This window comes from Drosophila bipectinata, chromosome 3L, assembly GCF_030179905.1.
Source record: "Drosophila bipectinata strain 14024-0381.07 chromosome 3L, DbipHiC1v2, whole genome shotgun sequence".
NCBI classification, from domain to species: Eukaryota; Metazoa; Arthropoda; class Insecta; order Diptera; family Drosophilidae; genus Drosophila; species Drosophila bipectinata.
Window position 1 is genome coordinate 12,723,544 of NC_091738.1, and position 12,013 is coordinate 12,735,556.

Consider the following 12,013-nt stretch of genomic DNA (forward strand, 5'->3'; position numbering starts at 1 on the left):
GGTGATGGCATTTCCGCTCAACATCTGGTCACATCGAAAGAGTCCCCCTGCGAATACTTGATGGAAAAAAGTCCTCAAAAAGGATAAGCACAAGGATATAGCGCGAGGAAAGACAACGGCCAGTTGGTATTGATCAACCGTTCAATTGAAGTCCGTAAATCACAAACCAAACAACCAAGACCCGGGGAGGAGGTGAAACCGAGCGGCAAAAGCCAAGCGAAAACAAAACCAAAATTCAACGGAGAGGGAAACGAAACGGCGTCGAATACACATCCCAGGATGTGGGACTCGTCGATGTTTCTCAGCACCCTGACGCCAAAGTTCTACGTGGCGCTCACCGGGACATCTAGTTTGATATCCGGACTGATTTTAATCTTCGAGTGGTGGTACTTCCGCAAATACGGCACCTCTTTCATAGGTACTTTACCTTTTTTTTTTATTCCGATTTAAATTATCTTCTAGTTGTACATAATTTTTTGTCGCAGAGCAAGTGTCTATCAACCACATAAGCCCCTGGATTAACGGCAGCGATGGACAATCGGAGTCCAGTAATGGCAGTGGATCCAGCAGCAGCAGCGGCTCCAGTAGTAGCAGCAACGGTGGAGCGGGTGGAGGGAGTGCAGCCGGAGGGACAGGAGCGACAACTAGCACTGGAACCCAAATGCCCGAGTGTAAGGTTTGGAGGAACCCGTTGAATCTGTTTCGCGGCGCAGAGTACCAGCGATTTTTCTGGGTGACCAATAAGGAACCGCTGACATACTACGATATGAACTTGAGCGCCCAAGACCACCAGACCTTCTTCACCTGTGAGGGGGATGCACGTAAGGAGGAGTACGAGATCATGCAGACTGCATGGCGGGAAAGGAATCCAATGCAGAGAATAAAATCAGCAAACAGCGCTCTTGAAATCAATTCAGAGTGTGCTCCCGCCTACATCCTGTTGGCGGAGGAAGAAGCCATGACTATCATGGAGGCAGAGAAGATCCTAAAAACCGCTCTAAAAGTGGCCGAGATCAACTATCGCAAGTCCCAAGCCACCCAACACCAGGGAGCCATAGCGGACGGGATGCATCGTCGGGATACTAATGTTCTAATATACATCAAGCGTCGCCTGGCCATGTGCGCCAGGAAGCTCGGTAAACTAAAGGAGGCGGCCAAGATGTTCAGGGATCTCACAAAAGAGATCCCGTCCATCATGAGCGTGCTAAACATTCACGAGAACTTAATCGAGACGCTGTTGGAGATGCAAGCCTACGCCGATTGCCATGCCATTCTGGCTAAATACGATGACATCTCGTTGCCCAAGTCGGCCACAATATGTTACACGGCAGCTCTCTTGAAGGCTCGCGCTGTAGCGGATAAGTTCTCGCCGGACATAGCTTCCAAGCGGGGACTGAGTCCGGCAGAGATGAGCGCCGTGGAGGCAATTCATCGGGCTGTGGAATTTAATCCCCATGTGCCCAAGTATTTGTTAGAGACGAAGCGTCTCATCCTGCCGCCAGAGCACATTCTCAAGCGCGGCGATTCCGAGGCTCTGGCCTATGCGTTCTTCCATTTAAAGCACTGGAAGCAGGTGGAGGGTGCCCTGAATCTGCTGCACTGCACCTGGGAGGGCACATTTCGCATGCTACCGTATCCACTGGAGCGCGGCCATCTCTTCTATCCATATCCAACGTGCACTGAGTGCGCCGATCGGGAACTGCTGCCGGCATTTCACGAAGTTTCTGTTTACCCAAAAAAGGAGCTGCCCTTTTTCATTCTGTTTACGGCGGGATTGTGCAGCATTACCGCTCTGTTGGCTTTAGCCACGCATCAGTATCCGGAACCGATGGGACATCTGGCACAGACCGTACTTACCTGGATCTCGTATCCGTTTCAGTTGCTCAAGGAGCGCATCGAGGCGTTCTGGCCGTGCAATTTGCTTCAGCAATTGTCGCGCGTTTAAACCTACAGGAGACATCCTACATCCTAGGATCTCCTCCACTTTCCACCCCTCGAATGACACAAAATCACACTCACACGCATCCATTTTTCGGCAACCAACAAGCTACAAATCCACTCAAAATTACACAAACCATAAATACATAACATGCATATATATATATATATAAATACATATATAAGGTTGTCAAATATCTCCCTTCCGCTTTTTTGCTCTTTATTCAATGCTTTATAAAAAGTGTTACAGTGATCCGATTTAGTTGAAATATGCGCCGTTTTGTTCGATAATCCGTTTCCATCTAGACGGCAACTTCATAATACCTCCCTCGTAGAAGCCCCCCTCCTTATTTGCGAAGAACTCGGACAGCCACTTTTCACAAGCCTCTTTTGAGTTCAACTTTACACCACCAAGGGCGTTCGTCATGGACAGGAACAGGTGGTAATCACTTGGCGCTATGTCCGGGCTATATGGTGGATGCGATAAAACCTCCCATCCGAGCTCCCGTAGCTTCTGACGAGTCATCAACGAAGTGTGTGGTCTGGCGTTGTCCTGGTGGAACACTACACCCTTCCTGTTGGCCAATTCTGGACGCTTCTGGTCGATCGCCTGCTTCAAGCGGTCCAATTGTTCGCAGTAGATGGTAGAATTAAGCGTCTGGCCATATGGGAGCAGCTCATAGTGGATGATTCCCTTCCAATCCCACCAAACACACAGCAAAACCTTCCTGGCCGTCAATCCCGGCTTGGCCACTGTTTGGGACGATTCACCGGCCTTCGACCACGACCGTTTTCGTTTGATATTGTCGTATGTGATCCATTTTTCGTCGCCAGTCACCATCCGCTTCAAGAATGGGTCGAGTTCGTTCCGTTTCCGCAGCATATCGCAGGCGTTGATTCGGTCCACAAGGTTTTTTTGCGTCAAATCATGCGGCACCCAAACATCAAGCTTTTTTTTGTATCCAGCCTTCTGCAGATGGTTTAAAATGGTTTGGTGACTAACTCCCATCTCCTGGGCGATGTCACGAGAAGCCACATGCCGGTCTAACTCGATGTATTCCATGATTTGATCGGTATTTGTCGTCACAGGTCTTCCGCCGGCTGGCTTATCCATGGTGTCGTTTTCACCGGCTCTGAATCGTCGAAACCATTCCTCCGCGGTTCGAAGTGATAGAGTACCATCCCCCAAAACCCCATTAATCTCACGGAACGTTTCTCTAGCGGATTTGCCTTTAACGAAGGAAAACTTTAAAATAGCGCGAATTTCGGCGTTAGTGAACTCCATGTTTACACGTCTATAACTGGTGAACGCAATATCCAAACTAATCATGCATAGCGTCGTTTTGTAGGTTATGTCAAGACCTTTTAAATTATGTATAGTGTTGCCAGATACGAGCTCTGTAGCGCTTTGTACATAGCCGCGAAATTCAAAAGACAAAAAGGCGGAAGGGAGATATTTGACAACCTTATATATATTTTGGATCTTATTATGTCTGTGTTGTCTTCGTGAAATAAACATAAAAAAAAAGGAAAACAAAAACGAGATAAATTAAAAAAAAACAAAAACATTGAGTTCCAGCTTCCAAGTGATCCGTAGGAAACGAATTTCAGCAGCCACGCAAGAGGAAACTAAATTATTCTTAAGTTTTATTATTATTTTAATTATTGTAACAGAGAACGACAAGCGAGTAAACTAAATGCAGAAATTATTCATTTATTTGTTTTACTTATTTTTTCTTAATAAATTTTTGCCCAAAATGGAAAGGTTCTGTGGTAAGATAACCGCACTAATAGATAATCCCACCTAAAATTAGTTTGTTCTACTATCTGAAATAATCAGTTATCGGAATAATAAATATTGTATTGGCTCAGACATTGATAAGAAATGAATTGATTAACCTTAGCAGGTACTTTTTCAAAGAATTTAAGAGCTGAAGTATTATTCATTTATTAGACTAGTTTTTATAAACTCGTGAACCCCTGATATAATTTTCAGTTAAAGGAAGAAAGGAAATACCTAGTTTTTCCACATCCACTAAATACATCTTTTAGAAATTGTAGACATGATTTTATTTATGCAATAAAACACAGATTTTTTTAGGGTACTAGATTAGAAAACAACAAATACCATTCTTAAATAATATCTTTTTATTAAATACTTTTGTGTTGTCATAACGCTTTGTGCTCCTGTTTTTATTTTTTATATCACAATAATTTGTGTCAATGCTTGCTCTTGTGTATATTTAGTAAAATTTGTAATCATTTTGCTTTTGAGTCTCCTAATAAGGCACTTTGTATCATTCTAAATGCATCGTTAAGTTAAAATTACAATGGACTGATTTGAAAGTAACCCTTGCAGACCTTGCACTTCTGAAGCAGACCAGTGTAGTTGTTCGGATTGAGGGACAAGTAGTAGCGCTTCAACGCATTTAAAATGTCCCCAGTGTGCTGTTCTAGGACTTCAAGAGGCAAGTCTCTAAAGTTGTGCAGCACATACATCAACATGCGGTACAGCACCGATTCCGTGGTTATAAAGAACTTGAGGACCGTGGTCAGGTCATCTAGCATGGTGTCTATGAAGGTGCGCGTTAGTTTCATAATAAAGTCAAAGATTTCTGGTGGCAAATTCTTGCACATGCCTTCAATTATGTTTTCAAAGGCCTCGGCACTGGCTATGTGCTCAAAGATGACACGTCCATAATTTTCCAGCGTAAACACAATTCCTCCAATGACCACGGAGCTAAGTTCCAATGCAAACACTCCTACGGCGTAATTTTTCGGTTCCTGACGCGACTGGTAACCGGGTTGGGGGCCCAAAATACGCGAGCCACCAGTCGATCCAACGTTAACTGAATTCGAATGACTTGCGGGAATAGGCTGGGTCACTGATTTCAAAATGTTAGGTCCTTGGTTGTGCTGCACACTGGCACGCAGATCCGCAGTTGTCGTTTGAACTTCTCCATTCAATAGGATGGTCTTGCCATCGGATCCGAAAGAGTATCGCACTCCCTCCTTGTTGAGCTGTTTATTGATCTTGTACAGATCATTGAACTGCTGCTTCGATGGAATCTCGTTTACGTTGCGTATAATGTCCAGCTTGGCCCTATTGCCACTTATACGAATGGTTTCTTTATAGGCCTTGTCGAACGAGCGCCTAGAAAAATAAATAGTTTAGTCGTTTGAGGTTTTCGATCCCAAAGTAGCTTACCTTTGGCGATTGCTCAGGGTTTCCCTATAGCCTGTCAAGGTCTTATTGGCCGTATCATTAATGATGGTCGAGGCCAGCTTGAAGTTGTAGACACTGTGAGTGAACAGCACAAGGGATGCAGACAGCTGCAGCACATCAATAGCGGTGATGTCATCCCCATCCTGGACTTTCTGTGGTTCAGAAGAATAGAGTCAGAGCTTTAAGATCTCTCGGTGTATCGATAGATTCACTCCAAAAGCTTACCAATATCATATCAAGAATTCCATTGGCCAAGCCAGTCCCGGAAATGGCAATAGAGGTAATGTTCATGCCATTCACCGTCAGCTGGGTTATCTGAAATTTTCCAAAGTCAAGATAAGTTTGCAATTGATATGGGTTGGGGTAATTGTTTACGTACCGCCCCCACTTCACGTCCAGCATTAGTGGCCACAGTAACGGCTTGTGTGGCGCCGGCAGCTCCCAATCCTATAACTCCGGCAATAGTGCCCAGCCAGTGGCTTCGCGCCTCACGGTCGGTTACGTTAATCGACTGTTCATGCTGGCTGCGATCCACCAGCTTTCCAGCAGATCGGGCCGTACCATACCCGGCACTGGCCAAGCCCACAACACCGGCACCTGCCAACAACGGACCGGACACTGGTAGAGTACATAATGCTGCGATCGAAACACCGGCAGCTGCAAATCCTCCAACTGCCGAGCCCACGTCCAGGAAGCCAAGTACTTTCCTACTGTCGCTACCCGCCGGAGTCACATACTTGTCCAACCGCACATGATCATTTACGAGCCGGTAGATTCCCCGTTCAGGTGCCACCATTATGCCTGCGGGCAACTCATTAGTGGCCACATACTGGTCCCAGTTCTGGTACACGCGTCCGTTCTCATCCACAAAAATATTGCAGCAGTCGGAACTGTCACTGCTTCGTCCACTACTGTCAGCTAAAATGGTATTAAGTGATTATAAAAATAATAATCTTCTATAGATAACTCCCAAAAATGTACTAGGACTCACTTATGCAACGGCGGGCCCGGAATACAGGATGACAAGAGAACTTAGTACAGTCCTCAGCACGATTGACGTCCTTTTCGTCGGCAACGACCATCACATAGATAATGGCCGTCAGCGATTGCCGGTTTGTGTACTTTCCTGATAATAAAAAAATACAAAAATGCAACATAAACACAAATAGTAGTTCAAAATTTGCTTACGTTGCTCCCATACTGCTTTAAAAATTGCGTCCCGAGCTTTTCTGTTGTCATTGGTTAGCTTGGTTCGTGCCTTCTCTTCCTTGATAAGAAGTTCCGGAGTTACCGCTCGTTCTCTCAACTCGTTATTGGAAGGAGGCTGAGGATCGCGTATTAATTGATTAAGCTTGTCCTCCAGCAAATGAGCTTGCTCCTCCGACAGCCTAAGGATGACATCATCACTCGGATTTATCAAAAATTTTTAAATGCGCAATACTCACAAGTCCCATATTATTTGCTCCGCGTAACCGAGCTTGTCAGCAAATTCTTGCTGCACTTCGCGAGCCGTGCGCTGGTTGCCGTTATTGTTATTAGCCTCTGCCATTTTTTTTTATTAGAAATTTTAGTTATTTCAGCTCTCTTGTTGTGCAACTGTTCTGGACTGTCCTGGACATCGATTAAACCATTATTACCGGAAATCACCTTTTTATAGCCTAAAATGAGGATCGTTAGCGGTGGGAATGAACTAACACATGAGCCTCGATAACAAGTTAGAGATGGACTTGTAAAATACTACATGGCCAAAAAGAAAATTGTTTTCCAAACAAATTTATATAGTTTTTAGACTTATTTTCTTATGATTAGCTATATTTTCAAAATAAGAAAGGAAGAGTGAAAGCTTAAATAAGTATTAGTGTGACCAAGAAAGCCACAGACAAGTGAAAACTATAAAGTTATCGATACCACTAATCGGTGTTTCTCCAACCCTATCTAGCACCCACACCGTTCATGGAAAATAATTTATAAGTCGCGAGCTCGTCCACTGTTTCAAAGTTTTTGCGCTCCACGCCGTGTGCTGAAAATCAAAAAGCTGCTAGTCGGTAAAGTTCGTTGACGGGTGACGAATCCCTTAATCGCGACTACTGCACGTGCATATCATTTAATACCCCGCCACTCCCCCAGCCTTACAGTTTGTGACTCTGCACAATTAACTTGCATACACACATACACTTGTGTGTCGGAGCCACCCCCTGGGCGGAGGAAGCGCAGGAATTTAGCTTGGAACAGTTTCCCATCCCAGCCGATTCGCAGATTACTAGGCATTCTCTCCCTGTCTTATGCGATTCGTTTGTGTAGCCTTGTGCAGTTGGAAGAATAGAAAACAAAGACTTTTCTCCGCTTTTATCGCAACAAGAGCCACAATTCCTCCCGCCCCACCGCGCCCCGCCCATTTGCCCCATTCGCCAGTGCATCGGATATCGGTTAACAGGAACTAGAAAGTGCAATCAGCAAAGGCATTACTTATTTTTGTCAACATACAAGTACACTGATAAAGATTTTTACTCCTTTCGAGAGTACTTGTCTTTTAAAAGTTAAAAAAAAAATCTTTTAAATTAAAGCCGATAATTGTTGTTACTGCGTGGCCTAAATTGGAGAACAGAACGAGTGTCTCATCAATTAATAAATCATTCTTTTTTTTTTAGCAACTTCCGCAGGAGTCGCGCACCTGCCAGCGATCATCAGCACCTACGATTCTGAAAATCGAAACTAAAGTGAGTTACTATCCTGGCAGCACCCTTTTTCTTAATTAAAAACTATCTTTTAGAAGTACAATTAATAAAATTGTCAATTAAATGAATTGAATTGGCTTTCTACCTCAAGACAATACCTGTTCTTAACGCAGTGACCTGCACCTGGGTCACCGAACTGGGCGGGTGGGCGTGGTCAGGTAGCAGTTCTCTGCCTGGATTATATCTGAACTTCAGCAATTGATGTGACGGCCGCTTCCTTTTTGGTGCCTGTGTCTAGGACTCGTTATACTTGATTTATGGCCTCTTCCCGGGCTTCCCGGCCCAAAGGAAACCGGTTCTTTACAACCTCAAGTCATTATCATACGGCCATGCGATGGGCTCGGGCTTAATCATCGCTAGTTGCTGCATGTCTTTTTATCTGAAATTCTTTCTGACTCACTGGGATTGTTGTTCGATGTGGGATTTTGCCTCTCCTGTTATAACTTATTCTCAAAGTATGATTTACCTCCATTTCCATACATATTCGAGCTAATGAAATCACATTAAATGCCTGCCCGCTGTGGCTGAAATAATTCGATTTAAAGGTCACGTCCCACTACCCACCCAAGTGACATTTCCAACTCTTTCTCTTCACCAGTTCATCAACGCCAATTTACTGAAATTGATTGAAACGGAGGAGAGGGGAAAAATCAATATTTGCTAATACAATTTTGTGGCAAATAAATTAAAGCTCACCAGAACAGAACAGCAGCAGCAGTTGTGCCCTGATTTATATATTTAATTCCCTGTTTATTCAGTTCATTTGGTGAATATTTAATTACGTTTAATATTTGAAACAGACTGACTGACTGGCTGGCTGGATGGTCCATTAGATTTGTGGGTAAACATAGTGACTTTAATGGAAAATAAACCAAAAAAAAAAAAATAAAGAACTGGGTTATGTTTGCAGCAGCAACCATAAAGCTGCTTTAATTTACGACGTGCAACTAAACTAGGTTAGGCAATGTCCAGATAAGGTCCACCCACTCCTCCCACTTTGGTACCATTATTATAATCTTAACTAGCATTTTTTTTTCGTACAATTTATGGCCTGCATAGACGACCTTGACATGAGTGTCTAGATTCTATCAAAGATTTTATATTGAAATTTGATTTGTTTATCCATCTGTGCCACTTTAGGGTAATATGCTTGCCTATATATAGCTGACACATCCATGCAATATCATGCATATATATTTTTATTGTTTTTCAGCTATGTAGGTTGGACCTGCCGACCCACCCACCTACCATTCCGCCACTTACTTTCGCCTTTCTTCTGGCTGCCCTTTTTTTTCGCAACTGTTCCGTTCCCGGGGGCCTGGAAAAAAGCGGGTTAATCGTCGACTGGGCGAACAAATGATTCTTTTTCTTTGTTTTTTGTTTCGTTTTTTGGGTCAACTGCAATGTTGGCTATTAAATAATTATTTGACTGCCTTTCTAAAGCCATTTTGCTAGGAATTACTCCAAAGATTCCGTTTTTGGGAACACCTCAGCTTGTATTCGATGATATTCGATGATTTGCATTATCGGAAATTACTTTAATTATTGGCTAATAAATCGTGCCTTACATTTTCAATCTATAAATCATAGGACTCATTCAGATTATCTGAAAGAGTTCTTTTCGAGTGCCTCATATAGGTAGGTAGACCTGTTCCGTACCAGTAACTCATTGATTTGCCTTATCATCCCCAAAATTTCATATCTCTTAAAGAGGAAGCTTTACTATAGCCCTGGCTTGGTTGGCTTAGTAACACATCCGAAATATGAATCCTTGTTGTCTGGCAACTGGAACTGGAGAGGCCAATTAAGGCACCTGACCTAGAATATTTTGTAGCCCAGTTTCGCCAGACGAGAGTGCATCTATGAGTGCATTTAACGAATTTGTACTTTGAAGCACTCGAGTGTGAGTTGCATGTTAAATGGTTTGAATTAATTGCGTAGGCCACGCATGTCACGTGCATGTCAGTTCTTTGTACCCAAATAATGATCTTTAGCCGGAAACATTGGCCATATTTCTGCCTCGAATAGTGTCTATATATCGATGGATCACATTTTATTGTAGAGCACATCACGTACCTAAGCCCCCCAAGGCCGACGGGCCAATGTCAAGTTAAATTGAATTACAATTGGCATTAAAGGGAAATGTTTAAGCCCGCGAGCCTGTAAACTTGTCGATTATTTTTAGCCACAAAAGTAAGTGCTTCTACAGATTGTTTGTAGGGATAGCTGTGACATACATAACCCCCCCTCTAGATGGCCAAAATGTACAAACGATTTCATCAATGTCCGCAGGGCCATAGTTTTGGGATACTAACCGGCGGATGGCGGGCGTTGGGCTGCTTATGCGGAGCACGTTCCGGCTATCGCGGCTGCCCGGGCGGAGGCGCTTAAGAGCTCAGTGGCTATCAGCTGCAAGTGACACATTTTAAGCCGCTCGCCAGTTGACCGCGCCGGCCTATCTGAGCGATACAGGTAGAGGCCAGGTAGGGCCGACGGCCAGGCACTCCATGCAGTAACTATTCGAGCGTGAACGGACAAGGTTTCGCCCGCCCACGCTCTCCCACAATATAAAAAAAACACTAATTTAAATAAATAAAATAAGTATAAGTATTTTCGTGCTAGTCGTACCACTCCAACCGTGTAAGTCTGTGATTCAGTTTAGTTTATTTTATTAATCAGTGTTGATAGAGGATTTAACTAGCTATATAAATTTTATAAATAAATAAATTACTTTTATCCAAAAGATATACTTCTTAAAATCTTAAAAAAATCATCCTAACAGTGACGAACGTGCATGCCATACCCAATACCTTTTAAAGGTAATACCTCTCCTAATAAGTAACTATATCAAGTTTTTACAAAAGCAAACCCTTCAATACCAGTTAGTTGAAGTGAAACCGCTTGGAATTTCCAGAAAAATAATACATCTAGATATTCCAGACATAAACTTGCATTAGATTCCTTCCTAGATCTCATTTTTCAACAACTTTCTTTCCAATCACTGCCCACCTGAGTGGCCATAAAACGCAATAGCTTTATTTGTCATTTGTTTGGATTGTAATATTTGGCTAGCCAACAATGTAGACTATACACCCGACACCCACACTCCGAGCCCAACCCTTTATCCAGCCGACCCGATAAGGGGCTGCTGCCCGGAATTGTTTGCATTCTGAGGCACAGCCAGCACAGAGGCTTATCGGTCGTGTTTATCTAGCCCATGCTCATAGTTGGCATATGGACCCAGAAGATCGAATTGCTTGGCTGGTGGATAGAGTCCTTAGTTACCAGTTAGCCGACATACCAGGCAGATCCACCAGATACGCATTTATTGGCATTAGTGCACACGGTACCCACCTCCTAACCGGAATCGCGTTCAGTGGTGGTGGGTGCGTCGCAGATAAAAATCAAAAATGCAAAAAAAAAACGCTTTTGTTTTTGGCGTCTCGTGTGCCGAGGCAGTGAATGTGCCTGGGCTGGCGATAACAGCCACACGAGGAGATTGTGTAATCAGTACTGGGTCTACTAAGCGCCAACCAGAATGCTAAAGATGAGGTGGATTCTCCCACAGTGAGGACTGTCGTCTAAAGAATCTTTTAGGGAGATCTAGCATATCCCCATGTTTCCACTCAAAGAAGTCTCTTATTTTTAAAGCTATGGAGTTAGAATTAAGCCAACACCCTTCTTATAGTATATCCTTCATAATTTTCAAACATTTTCTAGAAATGAGTACCTTTCTAGAGGGCTGAGCACTTTATTATTTGGTTGCTTGGCAAACGGACAATAGCTTTTTGCTTACGTTTTGGGGTTCTTGTCGAAAAATGCAAATTTTTTTCTTGTCCGTTGCCGTCGCCGTCGCCACAGTAGCAAGAAAAGAAACGTCACTCCCTTGACTGTTTGCCACGCCCCCTCCATCCATTACGCCCTAGCCACCTAGCCACCCTGGCAACGGAGATGGGGATTGTGTCCCCTTTCGATTCCGATACACTTGCATTCATTGTCGATTCAGTTGAAAATGTTTTGAGTTTTTGTTTACACATCGCGTTCTGGCACCGTTGGCGATTCGAGGGAATATGCTAGCTGGCTAAACTGTTCCGATCTGAGGGAATAGTCAGTC

At 43.7% G+C, this 12,013-nt stretch overlaps 2 protein-coding genes across 2 annotated transcripts; one reads left to right on the plus strand and one right to left on the minus strand.

Moving 5' to 3' along the window:
- Positions 1-5: 5 nt before the first annotated feature.
- On the plus strand, positions 6-3,357 carry LOC108119407 (protein ST7 homolog). Its single transcript, XM_017232589.3, has 2 exons — positions 6-418; positions 486-3,357. Exons 1-2 carry the CDS (start codon positions 280-282, stop codon positions 1,943-1,945), a joined length of 1,599 nt encoding a protein of 532 aa, XP_017088078.1. The 5' UTR covers positions 6-279; the 3' UTR covers positions 1,946-3,357.
- A 771-nt stretch (positions 3,358-4,128) lies between these two features.
- On the minus strand, positions 4,129-6,832 carry pst (pastrel). The gene is made up of 7 exons (XM_017232588.3): positions 6,610-6,832; positions 6,353-6,552; positions 6,156-6,290; positions 5,544-6,082; positions 5,390-5,479; positions 5,147-5,316; positions 4,129-5,092 (listed from the first exon to the last, which is right to left on the minus strand). The coding sequence occupies exons 1-7, from the start codon at positions 6,711-6,713 to the stop codon at positions 4,264-4,266; spliced, it is 2,067 nt and encodes a 688-aa protein (XP_017088077.2). The 5' UTR covers positions 6,714-6,832; the 3' UTR covers positions 4,129-4,263.
- Positions 6,833-12,013: the final 5,181 nt, after the last annotated feature.

Bases quoted from the DNA above. Each gene is read 5' to 3' on its own strand.
- LOC108119407 (XM_017232589.3), top strand. From the start codon at position 280: ATGTGGGACTCGTCGATGTTTCTCAGCACCCTGACGCCAAAGTTCTAC. The intron at 419-485 runs GTACTTTACCTT...TTTTTGTCGCAG, and splicing joins ATACGGCACCTCTTTCATAG to AGCAAGTGTCTATCAACCAC.
- pst (XM_017232588.3), bottom strand. From the start codon at position 6,713: ATGGCAGAGGCTAATAACAATAACGGCAACCAGCGCACGGCTCGCGAA. The intron at 6,291-6,352 runs GTAAGCAAATTT...TTTTATTATCAG, and splicing joins TAAAGCAGTATGGGAGCAAC to GAAAGTACACAAACCGGCAA. The intron at 5,317-5,389 runs GTAAGCTTTTGG...TCTGAACCACAG, and splicing joins GAATTCTTGATATGATATTG to AAAGTCCAGGATGGGGATGA.